Raw genomic sequence first — 19,015 nt, forward strand, 5'->3', positions numbered from 1 at the left:
TAAAACCCCCCTCATTACAGTATGAATCTTTGTTCCGACATGCTCTTGAGTAATTGACCAATCTCCATTATTCAAAAAACGTGATTCAAACCGTCGTTCAGATGCTCAGCTGAGCAACACTCATGAATAATACATTCCAATTACAGGTCCTACCAACAGTTCGAGTTTTATGATTGGGTATGATTTTGCCGAGGAGTCAGGACCCAAGATTCTTATGTAGCTAATAACTTCTATGAGTAACTGATCATTGCTACGACTTTGAATGACTTGAATCATCACGTTGTTTGAATGCGATTTGCATGATTCTACCATTGCCTAAAGGTACCAAGGATCCATAAACATGAATATTCATGCCAATAACTCCCTCCAGTCACAACTTCAAACCACCGACTCTATCTTTTACGCCGTATACTTTGAGAGACATATCATATTCCCAGATTGGATGATTCAAACACTCACTTAACCCTGACTGGAGTGCCAAGTCCCAAGCACGAATCGTAAGTGGCAACTTCCACTCAACTGAGTCGCAAGCCAATCTAACAGCAGCTCGCTCACAAAACCACTCTTCGAATAAAAAGAGACGTCGTCAATTACATTTTCACATAACACTCATAACAATCATGGAAACAAGAGGTTGAATCATATAGTTGAGTGACTAACTGACGCCACTTTCACATGTGTATAGTTGAATCACGTATTCCGAATATCCATCCTCTTGGATGACTGACTTGAGCCTCTTCCATACCCATACAGTATGTGATATCTCGAATCAATCTCCCATCCGTCCTCAAAATCACCTTAATCCCTTTCAATTCCTACATCCCCTCAATTCATCCTCCTTAACCCTAGCTACCCACCAAAACACCCAACAAGCATTCCCCCAACAACCTCCAACAAAAACTAGTACTTCCAATACAATTACCCGCACCCCAAAACCGCACATATGGAAATTGAATCTTCGTCGTCACGTATTTTTTTCCTACGCTCCACAGTGCTAAATTGCTAATAAAACACCAAAGAGCCCATGGACCATTTCCAGATAAGCACACCAGAGAACTCAGAGAAGATACAAGGTAAAGACGAAGATAGAAAGACACGTTTTGCATCATAGAGAAATGATGACTTGATAAACGAGATCGAAACAAAGAGAAACAAATATCACATTCTGCCTAATCCGAACCAACATTCTTTCCTTTTAACAAAACAAACCCTTATCCTGTATTATCCCAAGCACGTAAACCAGGAATCACGACACAACCATCCGAGTTTCACATATCTTAACCACCTTTAACCACTAACTGTAACTTATATCAAAGTTTGTAAACCACAACCCCCCTACTAAGCACAAGTCAACTCAAACCCGATGCAAATATTTCAATATACAATTGTATTACATTATAAACACTAATTTTCCTCAATCCAATCCTGTCTGTTAAACATGCTCCAGCCTAGCACCAACGTAATCGCGTCTAACAAAGCGTAATCCAAGACTTCAATACAAGAGACCCTCGCTCTGACCAATGCTCCTCCAATAGCCATCAAAAAACCACCGAGCCGTAAATTATATACCAACATCAATATTACTCATGATTTTCTTCTTCTAATTATTGCCGCCTTTTAATGCATGTCCCTTCTAATCCCAAGCCACCTCCCATGTGAAACCTTCGTACTAACTCTGGTATCTAAACTCGAGCAGGAAACTGATCTTGGGCTGACTTCCTCGGTGTCCTTACCGCACTCGAAGGTCCAGAATGTGGAGTCGGCATCTCAATGATCGTCTCGCCTACATTTAACGGACGTAGACTCAGCGGTAACGGCGGTCCTTTCCTTCCGGTTGTGAAGTCGAATCCGGGGTTTATAGTGCTTTGGTTTCCTTCACTTGACGATTGAGATGTTGTAGAAGATCGTCGTCGTGTGGAACGAGGTGGTGGCGTTGGAGCCTGTGAAGAGTTTCCCTGAGGGTTTGAAGGCATTATCATGGGGTAGGGCGAATTATTGTTGCTTAACAAAGACATGTGTGGGTTGGATTGTTCAATGGTTGCCGAGTCTCGACGGGTAGAAATGGCAGTATTGTAGGAAGAAACAGTTGGTGGAACGACTGATTGGCGATAGTAAGAATCGTAGAAGTCTGAGATGGATGCTTGACTGCCTTCAGACTCTGAGCGACCGCGTCCAGGTGCAGCAAGATGAGTTGGTCCTTGTGGTCGTACTTGCTGTGCTGGGAATGAGCGTTGCTCTAAACCTTGAACGTTATGTTGCTTTGCTGATTCGAAGGAGGAAACAGAAGAAGCGATGGAGTGATTCGCCGAATTAGTTGTGATAGCGTTGGAATTAGAGAAAGGAGATTCGCGGGGGTGATCAAAGTCTACCGCACGACCTTGGACTGAACCAGCACGAGACCGGTGGTGAGAAGTTGGGTCGTAATGTAGTTGATCGCGGTCACGACTATGTCTGTTGAAGCGCTCGGCGGATGATTTGCGGATGTGAGCTGGGGAAGATCGTCGAATTGAGTCTCGAGTGCGAGATAGCGAGGTTGACGAACGTGTTGTCGAAACCGATGTGGAACGACTTCGGGATTTTCTTGGAGCCTGTGCGATACTTTCACTACTACCAGCTATACGATTAAGAAACGGGTTCTGATAAACGGCTTGTGGAGCGATAATAGAGGCCTGCTTCGGCGAGGTGATATTCTCCTGAGACGGTTCACTCCGATGTGAAACGGACACTCTCTGTCGTTTTGTAGCCGAATCTCGAATCACGGCTTGCTCATCGTCTTCTGGCCTCTGTTCCCCAGAGCCCATGGAGCTACCAGACCGTGGAGGTGTCAATGGAACGGGTGGAGACCGAGTTACGGGGTTTGTTGGAGATCTAGAACTTAATCCATTCTTGACGCCACGTGATCGAGATGAGCTACGGTCCCTGTTTTCATGTGCTGGAAATATAGATCGCGAAGTTTCACGCCCTCCTCGGGAAGGGATGTATGGGTGGTATGCTGTATCCGATATGGAATCCGGTCCTCGAGTAGGAGAATGAACCTCAACAGCCGCCGTAGTGCCTTTGGAATCTGACTTCGTGGTGTATTGAGAGATTTCACTTCCAATTATTGATCCGACTTCTGAATTGGGTTGTTTCTTTTCTACCGGAAAGTTCATCCTCGGCAAGTATGAATGTGGTCTGGGGATATTTGGTGTTGATGGCGACGTTGGTGTTTGTGGTTTACTGAAATGGACATCTAGAGGAGAAACCCAGCCCGCTTTCTGCGCAGCAGGTTCAATTCCCTTTGGCGAAAGTTTTCCAGTTGGTGGCATATAAGCCCCTCCCTTACCCCCGACAGAGGATGCGCTTGGGCTCAGTGGAGGTCGAACAACTTCCACTCCAATGATTCCACCTTTCTCCTCGTGCAGACGGAGAGGCGATGGCTTATGACCCTTCTTTGGGGTTGAGACTCCAGCACTATGAAGATCAGTTTGGCTGCTCGAAGTAGATAAGTTCCCGGGTTGATTGTTGGTATTGCTCCAATCCGTCACAACGGTCTGTGGTGCGAGGACATAGGAAGGAGATGGAGAGCTTGGTCGTGACTGCGATACACCACCAAAGTAACCACCTTCGAGCGCCCTCACACCAAAGAGATCACCCTCGTCAAGTACCCTCTGGTTGATCATTTCCTTGTCGCCACCTTTCTCTTTGGCCTTAATCGCATCGAGTTTGACATGATGTGCAAGTCTAAAAATCAAGTTAGCAGAGATATATGCCAATGTCGTTCCAGCCTATACCTTCTTCTATTAACAAGAACCTTTACAAGTCCAGCAAGGAAAGATAACGCAATTAGACATCCGAGTACAATGCTAAGGAAAGTGTTAGTTCTGCTTGTAACGGTACAGCTTTGTTGACTTACCCAAAGGCAGAGCCAAGGTCCATGTTTCCAAAAGCACCCATGATGAAAGAATTAATATACTGATCGGTATGTTTTGTAATCGAAAGAAAGAAGCAAGTAAATGACCGTCGAATATTCGAATGACGAGCTTCGAGCCGCTCGACAGCTCGGGAAGAAGTAAACAATAGCGAGTGTGAAGGAAGTTAGTATGTTCAAGCCAACATAGAAACTCCTCGAGTTGATCAACAGCAAAGAAAGATGCTTTTCAATAAAGTGAAAGTCTAGTGAGAGTCTAGATGGCCAAAATAATAGCTTTCCAAGCTCGCACGGTTGGTGTTTGTGCCCACAATCAGTGTGGGTGCACTTGTTTCAACAACCGATCTCGAAGGGACCAATACGAAGTTGTAGTTTCGAGCTTGCGGATAAATGTTAAAAATATCAAAGGCGACCTGGTCGGCAGGACGATCTATGGCGGGCCGTGGGCGAAGCGAGTTTACGTTGTTCGTGAATAGGTGTGAGTGAGATCTCAAGGACGCGAGGTTGTAGTTGGATGACCGCAGTTACAGGATTGACGAAAATGGCAAGCCTCCTAAGTGATGGAATTAATGTATTGAGGACTGACGATTGTGTAAAGACTTGTGTTCAATTCGAATGAAAGGACGTATCTCGAATAGATACAAAGATATGGCAAAATGGGCAAAACGAAACAACAAGAAAGACGAGGGCGAAAGAGAGGAGGGAAAGGGTCTCACTTTACCTTGTCCTCAGGAGCACACCAAGTCTCTAGCTCATTCAAGTCGCGTGTAGAAATCAACTGCTCTGTGGGTTCTTTCGGGATCCACAGCCAGATTTGTGAAAGGGGCATCTTCCTCAAGTGCTGAACCAAAATAGTAGCCATGAATTCTACGGAAAGTGGAATTCAACGAGCCCCACCAGCGCAAGTTCTTCCTCGAGCTCGAGGCTCGATCAACAGCAGGGTCGCTTATAGACTGCCTTGGCTTAATATCCAACAAGGCATTCTCACCGTGGAATTCGATAAAGTTCCTACGCGGCCGCGGCAGTACAAGAACAGATCACGGAGGCTCCATCCTCGCATCTGCCGAGGATTGGGATACAGACCTGGTGTTGGGAGGGGAGGTCTTGTTCACTATGGTTGTGAACGCCCGTCACGATGCAGACGAGTTCGATCCATGAAAAATGTTTTCCCTGAGGTCCGTCCGTGTAGAATCTGCAGAAGCAGCAGAGATCCGAACTGTCACCCGCGACAAGTTGCTAGGCTTGCGAGGCCGCGACTGAAAGGGGCGATAGTTGTTGTGACTCGTGAGGAGATCATGGAAGAGGGCGCTGGATGTTTTGCGCGATGATCGGAAATTTATCCTCGATAGGCTTACGCCGCGCCCGGCAGGCTCTTTCTGTACGAAAGTTACGAAGGGGGCCAAAGCCACTGCCAGCTCCCCTGACAGCGCTATGATCAGGCACGTCAGGAACAGGCTTAGCGCGCTGAGAACCCCATATTCCAGGAGGTCAGAGTGGCGGCACAAGTCCGATTTGGCGTGTGGACCCTCTAGAAGCGCGTCACAACCAGTTTCGACCCCTGAAGAGATCACCACGTTCGGAACAGATCGATGGCGAGCCTGTTGGCCTTGCTGAGACACCCTTGGGCTCGCCATTGGCGCGGTCGACGACATGCAAACGGATCTTATCGATCGTACGACGACGACTTTGTTACTTTAAACCCACGAGTGATAACTCTCCCATCCGTCAACACCATCGTCAAAATGTGAGACCGTGTTGCAATCTCCCAAATCTGCGTGTCAATTTCCACCGAGTTTGCACTATCTTTTCTAGTGTCGCCTGCCCCTCAACTGGCATGCCGCCAACACAGACCTCAGACCGATTGTGCGTCGCAAGTCCAAGAATCCGTACTTCTGGAATTCCATAACCAGAATCATTGTCTTACTTGAACAAGAGGTATCATTATTCATAATCGGTTATGCACCGTTGCGTTGAGTAACGGCTCGTTACATCGTCATGATCAACTTCCGGAGACTTTTCCCACTCGTTCTCGAGACATACAGAAGTAAATTTCCGGCTTGCGTATGTTTCAATCGACTCCTGGCACAGGTACGTCAGCATTTAGACGCGTATATAGTATCTTGACGTGGCTGACAGTAGTCGATTGTAAGTTGAGTGTTGATGTCGGCACTAGGGAACGCGTTGTAGACGTGACGGTAGTGGTTGCTTTACCACTGGATTGTTCGCTATTTCGAATTCTGTGTTTAGTGGTACTCTACCAAGTCAATCGCTCGTATCCGGTAATTGTGATGAAGTTAAAAAGTGATGGAAGAGGAAATGGTCGAGTCTTGACAAGATAGGAAGTTGATAATACACCATCCTGACATTGAGACACCATCGCGGCTGCCTTTCCGAATGCTCTATGTGGCGACTTGAGCTTATAGCACTCTACTATTCAATATCAGTCATGGTCGAATATGATCGTTGGGTGCTCAAACCGCTCTTTCAGACTTTCCTGATCATCGGTGCTATTTACTTTCCAGCACAATTACATCAACACAGCGTCCATGTTTTGGAATCACACTTACAGTGCTGCATCTTGAGCGAATGTCGATGAAAGGATGATAGAGATTCGAAAAGTATTCTCTGTTTCAGCAATCAAGCCTAGTCCACGGACAAAAAGTCGAACAGCACCAGCGTTAATAACGAGAACATAGGAAGCTCGACTACAGATTTCCTGGAATCGATGAAGAGGCGAAGAGGTTCGGAGCACGAAATGACCCTCGACGTCTCAGACATGGGATAGTAGGTGAGTTGGTGGCAGCGCGTTGCGTTCGAAACATGGACTTAGAAAAAGAGTGAGTGAGAGACTTGTCTCGATGCGGAGGGGAAGATTAGACGAAAGTCGTGTACCCAATCGTAAAATCCTGGAACTTCATCACTTCTTAGTACACTATCGCGAATTTCTACTCGGAGCCTTTACCTGCAAAGAAGTATCTCTCTACAAATTGTTCTGATGCAAAATTTTGGAAATTCCTTCGTAGTCATCACTTCATTGTCAAGTTAATGGCTTGTAACAACATAGCTGTCTCAAAGTATCAATCCTAGAGTATGAGCAACTATACGTATGGGCTTCTTATAAATGGAAGTCATATCTTTCATTCTAATTCTTCATATGTTATCATTTTCCAATATCCAATTCAAATCCTGCTGTTCACAAGTTCCTATCCAATGACACGTTGTACTGGCCGAATGTTTGCGGTCTACAAATTTCATTTCTAGAATCCAAACTGGCTGTGAAATTTATAACGTCGCATATCCCATTTCAGGAATTTCGATGACTTCGCCAGAAGTCCATGTATGTCCAATGTTTGTTCCAACACAGTTGAGACGTGTAAACCCTCACATCGCGTTATTCTATCATACATTCTATGGCGCCGCATCTTAAGCTACAAAGCATAATCCTAATACTTACTACAGATGGTTATACGTTTTGGAACGTGGGAGAAACAGTTCATGCGTGAGCACTGCTCGAGAATGGAATCATAGGTAAGGCGGGGTTCGTGACGGCGACCCCACCCTTGAAGGACTACGATATCACTTGGTGACATACTTGAATCAGTTGTCTATTCAGATATCTACTTTCGTTTGTCAATCTCATCACCAGTTTATACACAAAACAAAAGAGAAGCCATCACCAGCAACCAAGTCAGAAACCGCCTGGGCACGAAGACGATCAATCGCCACCACCTTGCCCCTCGGCATCAACAGATCAAACCCTTTATCAAACCCTTTATCAAAGTAAACATGATCAAGCAAATCGAATGCAAAGGAACTCCATACGAGGTAATTCAAACTCCTCACTATCCCACCTCTACTCACATCATCTCAAGATAGGACTCACCCACGGCACATCCGCCAGCGAAGAAATAACCCGCAGCATCGACTTCTACGCCTCCCTTTTCCAAAAGACCAGTAATCGAGACTGGAGCCAAGTAACAGAAACAGCCAACACCTTCGCTTCGCTTATTCAAGAGAAATGGCCTCGTTACTATGACGAGATGAAAGGTCCATTCCCACCCCTCCATTTTCGAGTACATCAGAGACTGATTTTTAAAAGGTATCGCGGACGGCTCAAACCGTGATGTTTTGGATATTGTAGCCCTAAACGTCCGCACCGAAATCGCATTCGGCCAGTTCTCAGACGGCTGTACAAGTCTATTCTGGCACACGCCAAACCATGAATGGCTCGGTCAGAACTGGGATGTAAGTTCCCCCCACCCCTTTCCATTCATCATAACTGAACCTTTCGCAGTGGCAAAAAGCACAAGCCCCAAATCTCATTGCTCTGACAATCCATCAATCTTCTTTGCCGAGCATCAAGATGATCACAGAAGCCGGTATAATCGGGAAAATCGGGCTTAACTCCGCGGGTGTGGGGGTGTGTCTAAATGCTATCCGTGCTGTTGGGTTGGATTATGGAAAGATGCCTGTGCATCTTGGTCTTCGCCACGTCCTAGAATGTGGGAGTACTAAGGAAGCTGTTGAGAAACTGGAGGAAGTTGGAATGGCGAGTTCAGCACATATGCTGATTGCGGATGGAACTGGTGATGCTGTGGGTTTGGAATTCACGAGTTCGACATTTGCGAGGCTTGTGAGTGATGATAAGGGGAGGATTGCGCATTCGAATCATTTGCTCGCTAAACATGATGGCGCCGTTGAGCCGGAATGGTTGGCGGATTCACCCAAGAGGGTTAGTCAAATGAGGAGGTTGGCTGAGAAGAGTGATGGGGAGGTTGGTTGGAAGGAGTTTAGCGGTTTGTTTGAGGATGAAAATGGGTTTCCGGTGAGTATTTGTAGGGCGCAGGTGGGGGATAGTACGATTGCTACGCTGTTTAATGTTGTTATGGATTTGAAGGCTAAGAAGGCTGTTGTGAGGATGGGGAGACCGTCGGAGACTGAGGAGACGATACACTTAGATTTTGAGTAGTCAGTATTCTAGTGCCATATGAGTATTTTCTAAGGTTCAAGTTATATGTTTGTGGTGATATGACTGACCCTCGCTGTTCTCGGATTTCAAGAATCATTTAAACAACCTTCATGTTTGGGTGGTCGATACTGTCATCTCAAAGGTGAGTCGGAAAAATTGTCATTCGTCTTTCTCATACCGAGTGAATGATGAGTGAGCTTTCTGACCTGCAACCTGCAATTCAATTCTTAATGTAGCCACTTAGCGAATGTGAAACGAGGCACGTTAGTATAAAGTCTCCTCTACATCGTTATGTTCTACTGTTTTTGGATTATCCACTCCAATTCAGAGACTCACTTCAGAGAAAATCAAAAGTCTAACACCACAATGACAACCCGATTTTTACATCAAGCGTGTCGTCATGAGATGGGATTGAGTGAAGCCACAGCTTTACTCCTGTCTGTCCAGGAACGAAATAACCTTATGGACACGAGCGACATAAATTTGAAACTAATCATCGAGCCACGATGGTGCCCATCATGTGTTTCGAGTCGGGTGGACACCATAAAACAAAACCACTCCGCTACCACAGCGACTTGGCAACATACAGACAAAAGAGAAGCACATAAGCTCAACATCAAGCGCGCTCGCGCTGATGGGATCGCCAAAGGACGGATGGAGGCAGTGGGTAGGCCTCTTACTGAAAGTGAGAAGCCTAAATTTCAGATTTCATCCGAAATCACCGACGCCGAATTTTGTGCTCAATTTGCACAGCTTGGATTGGTAGATGAGGATGAGAAAGCGGAAAGAGAGTTGACACCGGCGGAGTTTGAACAATATCTTGGGGCAATCTTGATGATAGCAGAATCGAATGGTGAGAAGGAGGGAAGAGGCATACAGGCGCGTCTGGAGAGGCAAGCTCTTGCTGAAGTGGACGAGAAGAGGAGGCAGGTAAGATTTGCTGATAGCTTGTTAGTGGAGCGAATTAGCTAGTGGGAGGGATGAGAAAGCTGGAGTTTTCCATAAACATAGCTCAAATGTCATCTTTGCGGCATCTTGCAATGTCTGCGACCCCGTGAGTGAGCAATAGGTCCCTATAGATATATTAGAAATCTGAAAATATGACTATAATGAACATTGTGCAGGGGTACATGAATATGACTTTATCACTAATTTCTCATAAAAATGTACGACGTAGAAACTGAGACGTTGATCAAGATTGACTCAATTTGGAATCCACAAATGTTGATGGTCATGGACAAGTAGTTGATGTCTGATGGGTGCTTGAATCGTCCGCTGTTTCTTACTTGACAGTAATAAAACAAATGTACACACAAAAAATCGCACTTATCTTGATGTAACAAACTCTCGCCGCATTGAAGTTTCAACACAATAGAGGCTTTGAAAGATATTGAGTCGCTGGTGTGTTTGCTTTTGATGTCTGAGAAGAGAAGAAAGCGACAGAAGTCATGGAAGGCGCTCGGACCATCAACCACTTCGACCGTTGGCCCTCTACATTCTCGTACTAACGTCTCTCAACAGTAGGACCTGCTGGTATGTTGTATTCTTACCTGCTCTATTCGCAATCCTGCTGACTTTCGTCTTTGAGTAGTCATTGAGGTTTCTCCCTATATGAAGCCGCGACCTGTACGCCAAATATTGCAAACCAAGCCTCGCAATCAGCCGCACGACTTGCATCCTCCACGGCTGCTGCAAACACCAACACCCATTCGAATGCCGGGTAGGCTGGTACCTTTCCGAACATCTTCTTATAGACCATAAGCGGCGCCTGGCCCTGGTCGGCATACTTTCCTGAATTCGAATGGATCACAATGGGTTATGCCCGGAGCGAAAAGGGAAGAGCCCGTCGAGGCAGTCTGGGTTTGGCTTTTGCGAATGGGGCATTTGTCTTTCAGCTGGTGAATGATAGGCCCTTCATAAGTGGGATTCCGATATAGCTTGATACCCCAGAAATGCTGGACAAAATACCAAGTTGGGAAGTCGCTCTGCCCGTGACAGCTGAAAGCAATATTGTTCAAAGGTCAGATAGTGTGGCAAATTCCTTCGTAAGTCTGGCCACCCAGGAACTCGTAAGTTGGCGTATGATGTTACGAACGAGAACAACTTGGAAGATGATTGGATCAAAAGCGCACTCTGTCAGGGCGTCTGTTGGTCCTTTGTGGGTTATGGATTTAGTTTTTGCGGCTCTTATATCGGAATTTCGATATTTGTTGTTGAAGGCTCCCGTTGAGCTATTCCTGCTTTTGCCATAGTTATTTCAGCTCGCCCTTCCAGTGGAAGACAAGGTTTTCTTGAGGAGCCGAGTGGGAGAGAAAATCCAATCTACATTTGCAATTTTCAACAGCTTGAATATCATCACATTTTTGGAGTGCTTTGTTGCGTTGGTTCATTGTCGCCTGCTGAGCGCATTACCGGTTGGTAAATGTGCAGCGTATACGCTGAATCACACCGCCCCTTTGAAGAGCAAAACTTCGGCGCTGCCGCCGCTTACCGAGCAGTCAAGCGACATTGGAATTCAGCAACTGTTGGATACGGGCATGAGCGTGAATATATCAAGATTGTTACATTTAAGCGGCGCGGCTCTATTCTTTGTTCGTTATATTTCTAGCCCACGCTTGCCCCCACCTATATCTTGCTCTCGATAAGTCGATGAGAGTAAGCGCCAGTATAAGACTCGAAATCATTTGATATTAGTCGGTCGATAAGCACAATCACAATATCATGTCAATCTCCATACAGATTTTCCAAACCGGCTCTGTCCGTATACGGCCAACAGCATACACACAACCCTCGCACCACTCAGTCATCCGTCGACGAGCCAAATTCCTTACTGACCGAACATGGATGCCAGAACCCATACCAGTGTACACCTTCCTAATAAACCATCCAGAAGGACCTATACTCTTCGACACGGGCATGTCCCCAAAATGCAAAAGCTCAAAGTACTTCCCCATTTGGGCGCCAACCATAAAAATGACCAGCGAAATCAACATCGAGCCTGAAGATTGTGTTGTAAAGCAACTACAAGAAAAGGGCATCAAGCCAAAAGACCTCAAGGCGGTGGTGATAAGTCACGTCCATCATGACCACACAGGTGGTCTAGCAGATCTATTTGAAGCCCCAATTTTCATGTCCAAAGAACATTGGAAAGCATTTTCCCGACCCGTCTACGCATCCATAGAAGGCTGCGCACCCTCCCACTGGCCCAAGAAATTCGTCCCGACCTTTCTTGAAGCCATAGGCGGACCCATCGGACCCTTCCCACACTCCTATCCTCTCACAGAAGATGGAAAGGTCGTGGCTGTAGACACGCCAGGTCATGTCACGGGTCACATCAGCGTCATCGTGTTTGCGGAGGATACGACCTATTTCCTGACCGGTGATGCGACGTATAGTCTTGATCTGCTGGATCGCGAGGAGACGGATGGGGTGAATGATGATCCGAAGAAGGCGGTGGAGACGATGAGGAAGATTAAGCAGTTCGCGAGGGAGAGGGAGGTGGTTGTTTTAGTGAGTCATGATTGGAAGAGTGTGGAGAGGCTGGAGGGGAAGGTTGTTTTCAGGCCGTCTGATGTGTGAGGTGGGGTTGGTGATCGGGAGTTTGGCGTTTGGGGATGGGATAGATGGTGTTAGAGTCGTGGTGATAATGTGTATTTCTTAATTATTCAGTGGGAGTGAAACAATTTCGGAAACCTAAACATTTTCGCAATGTGACAAAATATGCTTGCTAGTGAAAAGAGCTCTTGGTGAAAATCTAACTTGTTCAAGAACATGTAGTTATGATTCCACCTTTTCTAACAATAGCATTCTTGGCATATCATCCAAGTTTCATGAAAATTCTTAAACGGCATATTATAATTCTCTCACCAATTGATGGGACTTCTAGCCTGTTGAGTGTTTTAACGGCCAGTGGAAAAGCCCCGCACCTTCAAGAGTCTCACGCCTATTGGTTTATTAGAATCATTTCTGAATCTAAAAGTCTTATTGATTTCTTCTATATGCAGTAGTATGCAGCGCCGCAGAGCTTCAAAAACACTGATGCCTCTTACTATCAATATGCCACCCATCAACCCATCACCCTACCAATCATTTTGCCGTAGACTTCAAAGTCCCCAGATACCAACTCGGATCCCCATCCCCCAATTCCTTCGTACTAAACCCATTTCCCAAATACGAAAACCGATTTTTCTTCTCCCTCGTATACACAAAATCCTCACCCCGAAACTTCTCCAACATATGAAACCAATGAATCCTACTACCCGGATGCAGTGCCGTAACAGGGCCGTCCTCTTTTCCATTCTTGAACCAGGAGCGACATGTGCTAGCCCACGCCGTGCGAGGCATAAACGCATTGATGTGTTCGTAGAAATCGTCGAGGGCTTCGGTGGAGGGCGCTAGGGAGAGGATGGATTCGGTCTGGCATTTGAGGATTATGTTCGCGATGTAGGTTGCGACGTGCTCAGTTATAGTGAAGACTGAGCCGTGACCGATAGGTGCGTTTGGTCCGAGGAACACTGTGGTTGAGTTAGCAGGGCGAGTATTATCAAATGGGTATTGTGGGCTTACTGAAGTAGTTGGGGAACCCAGGGACACTGCTCGACATGTAGGCCCTAGGAAGAGCGTCTTTCCATAAATCCTGTAAATTGCCTTCTCGGCCAATTATTGGAAAGCGAGGGCAAAAGCTGACATCGAAGCCAGTGGCACAAATGAGAACGTCGATTTCGATCTCTTCTCTAGTAGATGTTTTTATGGTGTGTTCTCCCACCTCCGTTATAGTATCTGTCACAACACGAACGTTCTCAGCGGAGAGCGATTCCAAGTAGCCAATGGCAGGTGTTAAACGCCGACATCCCACAGCAAAATCGGGAACAAGTGCTTTGATCAACTTCTCATCACCTTTTAAGGTAGCCTTCATGTACTGGGTTAGAGCTTGCTTGGTGTAGCGTGCTATATCACTGTCTTTGATGGTCTAGAAATCATATTAGCCAAGACCAGGAATCCACGAATCTCGGGGATGCCATACCCCTGGGAATCTATTGTTGATTTGCTCTTCAACAATCTTCATATATTTCAGATAATACTCTGGATCCGATGCAAACTTTTCGATTTGCTCGGGAGTGTACTTGTCGCCCTCCATCTTGATATCTTCTAATATACTCTCTGACTTCATTGCAAAAAGCATTTGCTGTGGAGGAGGGGTCACCCAAAGCGGTGATCGCACAAAGTGCACCAGCTCTTTAACGTCTAAGTTTGCTGTCAATGTCTGGTGAGTGATCTCAGGATATTGCTATAGCATACCTTTTTGGATGGCGGGAACTAGCTGCACGCCCGATGATCCATTTCCAATGACTGCCACTCTCTTTCCAGAATATTCAAAGTCCTTTGGCCAGTTCGCGGTATGCAGCAGGTCACCCTTGAAGTTGTTAAGGCCAGGAATGTCGGGCCATTTCCATTTACTAATCGATGTTAGCACTGACGCATGTAATCCAAGCTAGGAATATATACTTGAGAATTCCAGTAGCGTCGAGAAGGAAATGACAAAAGTCGTCAAACAATTCTTTAGATTCAGTATTTTCGACCTTTAAGTGCCACAAAGATTCTTCTTCGCTCCAAATTGCACTTTTGACGACATGAGATGTTTTTATGCTGGTCCCTAGATCGGACTCTCTACAAATATCACAAAGGTACCTCTCGATTTCCTCCGCCTTAGCAAAGAACGTACTCCAAGCAGGGTTCTTTTTCCACGAGAACTGGTAGTTGTGGGCTGGGATATCACAACGACAGCCTGGATATCGGTTCTCATACCAGGTTCCTCCCACTGAAGGGTTCTTGTCGTAAACCACATGCTCGTAGTCCGAAAGCTTCTCCCTTAAGGTTCTAATCATGTTGATACCACTCGCTCCTGCTCCAATGGTGACGATGCGTACATGGCGAGGAGTCCCGAGAGGTCTTTCTGAGACTGCGTAGCTAACGTTGGAGGTCATCATGGGCGATGAAGGAGTTTCTCGAGAGAATGCTCTTCTGATGTTTGGGAATGATAAACAGTGAAACCGCGACTCTTCAAATAACCTTCACCTTCAATCCTACGTGAGATTCAATTAATCAAAAAGGAAGCAATCATTCAAGTGCAAGGATATAGCCCTTGCAAGGCACGATTACTGCTGATTTCAGGTGGTCCGTATCAATTCCTATCGCGAACTGGCCAAACGCACCGAGCCGCAAACCATGATAATGGTTCGTATAAGAAAATCAGTCATCCTATTGGTGTTGCTGACCCAGGCCGTCTGGTCAATAACGTCTGTGGGGTCTAGGAGCTTCGTGAATTGTGGCGCAAGGATATTCTTGTGGCAGGCGAGTCGTAAACTGACGAATCATTATTCAAATTTTAACAGGCTGCTGATACCATTATCGAATGAAGTGGCAACAATCGGTCCCTATGAATATTAAGTGGGTAAACAATTTCGAATGCAAAGGCTCGTTGTGGTTTAGCCTAGCTTGTCTTCCGCCAAACCTTCGCCGAGTTATTCTGGATATCTATATGTCCCAGGTTCGACCCAGAATGCCGCAGTAACGACCTTTCTTTCACCGTACAACCCGGACAGTAAGCACATGTGCAAAGCATGAATTACTTACCAGAGAAACTAATATCGAGACGTGCCATGAGTTTGGCGGGCCAAGCAGAGTGGTAAAGAAATGTTGTTCGGTAGCAATAGTAGGCCGCTCTTTCCTCACGAATATTCAGCCCACCATTTCCAGGCCAGGAAAATACAACGCGGCAACCTAGGCAGACGACTCACTGAGGTGGATAGAAATGAAACTTTCTGGATTTTGGCGGTAGACAGAACCAAAGATCTTCTGAAATCAGGTACAATGGAGAGACAAGGGATTTTGCTCCTTGTAGCAGCTTGGCAATTGTGACTGCCGCCGGCATACTTACACGGGAACATCGCTTTAAATATCCCTTTCCAGAGGCCAGGAGCGTGATTTCCAGCGACTTACATGGATGGATGGAATAATGCCATTCATGCAATAGAGGGGATGTCGAACCCTGTCTGCCATCAACGGAGATCTGCCACTGGGCAAATCGTCGAGGCAGACAGTAAGGCAAACAGGTACAACAGAATTATAGAAGCAGCCCATCTATACATCGTAAAGCAAAAGCGAATTCTCTCGGGGGTCGGAGAAAGAGTCCTAACAATTCCATTTGCTCCATTGCAGCAATTCAACCAACGCAGACAGCGTAGCAGGCAGAGGCGAAGAGGACGGAATACCTGGTCCACGTCGATGCCATATTTCAGCCACTGAGAAAGAAAAATAGCTGCACGTATATCGGGCTCGATGGCGAATGTTGGCTTTCGAATGAAGATAGTTGGCTTGGATTTATGGGATGCCTTAACGATATGATTGTAGAAGCGCAAGGCAAGCACTGAGGACTATTCGTAGATTCGAATGTCCTGCCAACAAAAATGCAAATCTGCAGCAACTGTTAGCGGAGTGTCTCGGCGGGTTGACTGGTAGACACTGAAGCATACCTTGGGAGAAGCTGCGGTAGCATGTTATCGCGTGCACCTCTGCGAAGATTAAACAGCATAAAACATCCATGAAATTCGAACTCGCATGCATCATTTCAAAAGGAGCCTGGAGTGGTGTAACTTTATCAGCCTGTGCGCCTGTTTAGCATTGCTGTCATGTCACGTGCATGCCTGCTTGGTGGTCGATGAAACGTGTTTGCTATTCCCACGCGGAGTCTCTCTAATCAAATTCGTTTCTAAGAACCACCGCAAACTGTTTCGAGTTTTCCCTTCCCACCCTCACTCAAAAAATTTTGCTTTACAGAATTACTATGGGCACTGGAACCAGAAGTCCATCCCTTCCCCAAAATAATCTCATTTGTCTGAAGAGTGAAGAATGGACCATCGTTTCGCTATTGTCTGCACACTAGTGTTAATTCGACTTCACAGGCTCCTGAAGGAAGTGAGAATGGTCCAAATTTGGGCCGCAGGAAAGATTATGTCACGAGAAGGATTATGTAAGATGCCTCATGTGTGAGATAGTAGCATTACAGGCTTTGCCGCTCTGCAATGATTAATGCGTTCCAAAAAGCCACAAAGTGTCTAACGTAATTTCTTCCGAACGCGTGATATAAGCAGCGCGGGTTCTGCCTTGCAATTTACCACGACCTCGGATCAGAAGCCACTCAATGATGGATATCTACCATTGCATCAGATACAGAGGTAAACAAGCGAACTCAATCCTTCATGCTCAAGAAAACACACAAGCTAACATCTATTCTTAGTAAATCGATTTATCAACTAGGGTGAAGAGCCAGATCAAGAAAGAAGATTCTCATTCTCCCAAAAATCATCCTGTAGTTCAATTACTAGATCTCCTAAGGGTGGAGCTACGAATTCATGAGATCCCTCACTTCATCATGACTTCCCACGTGGTCACAGAGGAGAAACCCCTCCCACTCGCTTTCTTCCAGCAAATTGCCAATGCTAGCGCTCTAGATGAGATTTCCAACAGCACCGGCTCCGTACGTTTCCACATCTTCTGGCACGGCAATCGAAATAGGGATACAAACAAACTTCTGACATCGCTGATGTTCTTCGTTTACCAAACTACACGACATGGGCCGCAGAATGGATTCCGATTATGTCTTGTACATCCTGGGTTCCATATACCATCCCCCGATAAAATTTATGGCGACCCAGAGGACGATATCGATCGTCTAGAGAAGACTATTCCACAAGGACATATGGAGATTTTTGTCTTGGGTGATGCACCCATCCACACTTCAGACGAAGAAATTGGATTTACGGGCTAAATTAACGGGAATGGCGTAGGTGCCAAACGCGGTACTCAGTGTTATCAGTCATTTCAAGTCAGGTTTCACTCCTCCACGGATGGATTATTTTCTTATCGGGTCGTGACAACCTTCAACGTAAAGTCTCGTATTTGTGCCTTCGGCGTCTATCAACATTTCCTAGCCCTAATTTCCATCATCATCCATTTCCTCCCACCACCGCGCTCTCTAAGCGTTCCTATTTTCTCTTCCCATGAGCCGCGACTTAGGACCCTCTCACTTGTTCTCTCTTTCCTTGTTTTTCCTCGCCCACCATTTCTTACAATCAGTAACATAGAACTCGCTCTCCTCATCGAGATAGAACGGGCCTTCAAACTCCTCAAACGGAAATCCACCGGGTGGCGCCCGACCCTTGGGAGCTGCCATAAGGCCTCCTAGACCCTCAGCGAGCAATTCATCAGTCACGGCATGACCTCCTTTCGCACACATATAGAGCGGAAGAGTGTCATGACGCTCGAACGCCATCTTGTCCGGACAAGCATTTGGAATTGTCGCGATCATTTTTCGAGCCCACTCATCTTGTTCTTCCGCTTCAACGCCTTCAAGCTCGTCTCTGTGGAGTTGGGTCTGGGCCATTTTGAAGTCTTCTGGTGTTGCGAGAATGCTCTTGGCTCTGGTTGATGCTGCTGGTCTAGCCATCGTTGATCTATAGGCTTGGGATTTGGCAGGTGGTGGCCCGGCTTTGCTCTGTCGCGCATCATCACGGTTGAGTGTGGTGTATTTGGCACCTTGTGAGGTGCTTTGGGAATAACTGGTTGTTGCAGGATTGCCCATTTGCGATGGTTGGCGAGAATACTGGCTTGCCGCGGCTCTGCTAGATTGTGCTGGGGCGACAGATTGATGAGGTTGGGCGTATTGAGTTGGTGCGCGTGGGGCTGTGTATTGAGTTGGAGCTCGAGAAGCGGTATTCTGAGTAGGTGCTCGAGAAGACGTATATTGAGTGGGCGCTCGAGGTGCCGCGTATTGCGTTGGTGCGCGAGACGACGTTGGTGCAAGAGAAGATGTTGGTGCACGAGAAGATGTTGGCGCGCAAGATGAGGTTGCTCCGTTGTTACTTGTGGTTTCCTCTTCTTCATAAATTGTGCTTGGGTTACGGCCAGGTGCATATGACATGGTAGGATTCTTACTGGATTGGGAACTCCCTTGAGGTGCTCTAGATGGTTGACGAGACATTTTACTTTCTTGTTGATCTGGCTTTAGGATACGACAGGTGAAGAGGTTAAAGAGGTTGTGAAAGTCCAGGATGAAAGTGTGGAATGGGACTGGTGAT

General features: G+C 46.3%; 7 protein-coding genes across 7 annotated transcripts; 4 read left to right on the top strand and 3 right to left on the bottom strand.

The window, feature by feature from the left end:
- Positions 1-1,682: 1,682 nt before the first annotated feature.
- On the bottom strand, positions 1,683-3,936 carry GLAREA_11091 (uncharacterized protein; the record flags this gene model as incomplete). Its single annotated transcript, XM_008079280.1, has 3 exons — positions 1,683-3,723; positions 3,774-3,845; positions 3,896-3,936. The coding sequence occupies 3 exons, from the start codon at positions 3,934-3,936 to the stop codon at positions 1,683-1,685; spliced, it is 2,154 nt and encodes a 717-aa protein (XP_008077471.1).
- Positions 3,937-7,696: 3,760 nt separating this feature from the next.
- Positions 7,697-8,879, top strand: GLAREA_11092 (N-terminal nucleophile aminohydrolases (Ntn hydrolases); the record flags this gene model as incomplete). Its single annotated transcript, XM_008079281.1, has 4 exons — positions 7,697-7,735; positions 7,783-7,957; positions 8,010-8,155; positions 8,205-8,879. 4 exons carry the CDS (start codon positions 7,697-7,699, stop codon positions 8,877-8,879), a joined length of 1,035 nt encoding a protein of 344 aa, XP_008077472.1.
- A 366-nt stretch (positions 8,880-9,245) lies between these two features.
- On the top strand, positions 9,246-9,948 carry GLAREA_11093 (uncharacterized protein; the record flags this gene model as incomplete). The annotated part of the gene is made up of 2 exons (XM_008079282.1): positions 9,246-9,809; positions 9,835-9,948. 2 exons carry the CDS (start codon positions 9,246-9,248, stop codon positions 9,946-9,948), a joined length of 678 nt encoding a protein of 225 aa, XP_008077473.1.
- A 1,652-nt stretch (positions 9,949-11,600) lies between these two features.
- On the top strand, positions 11,601-12,458 carry GLAREA_11094 (Metallo-hydrolase/oxidoreductase; the record flags this gene model as incomplete). The annotated part of the gene is made up of 1 exon (XM_008079283.1): positions 11,601-12,458. One exon carries the CDS (start codon positions 11,601-11,603, stop codon positions 12,456-12,458), a length of 858 nt encoding a protein of 285 aa, XP_008077474.1.
- A 507-nt stretch (positions 12,459-12,965) lies between these two features.
- Positions 12,966-14,863, bottom strand: GLAREA_11095 (FAD/NAD(P)-binding protein; the record flags this gene model as incomplete). Its single annotated transcript, XM_008079284.1, has 5 exons — positions 12,966-13,393; positions 13,446-13,848; positions 13,903-14,123; positions 14,178-14,335; positions 14,385-14,863. 5 exons carry the CDS (start codon positions 14,861-14,863, stop codon positions 12,966-12,968), a joined length of 1,689 nt encoding a protein of 562 aa, XP_008077475.1.
- A 2,447-nt stretch (positions 14,864-17,310) lies between these two features.
- GLAREA_11096 (uncharacterized protein) lies at positions 17,311-17,706 on the top strand (the record flags this gene model as incomplete). The annotated part of the gene is made up of 1 exon (XM_008079285.1): positions 17,311-17,706. One exon carries the CDS (start codon positions 17,311-17,313, stop codon positions 17,704-17,706), a length of 396 nt encoding a protein of 131 aa, XP_008077476.1.
- Positions 17,707-17,961: 255 nt separating this feature from the next.
- On the bottom strand, positions 17,962-18,918 carry GLAREA_11097 (uncharacterized protein; the record flags this gene model as incomplete). Its single annotated transcript, XM_008079286.1, has 1 exon — positions 17,962-18,918. The coding sequence occupies one exon, from the start codon at positions 18,916-18,918 to the stop codon at positions 17,962-17,964; it is 957 nt and encodes a 318-aa protein (XP_008077477.1).
- Between the last annotated feature and the right edge of the window lie 97 nt (positions 18,919-19,015).

The sequence above is a fragment of the Glarea lozoyensis genome (assembly GCF_000409485.1).
Source record: "Glarea lozoyensis ATCC 20868 chromosome Unknown GLAREA11, whole genome shotgun sequence".
NCBI lineage: Eukaryota > Fungi > Ascomycota > Leotiomycetes > Helotiales > Helotiaceae > Glarea > Glarea lozoyensis.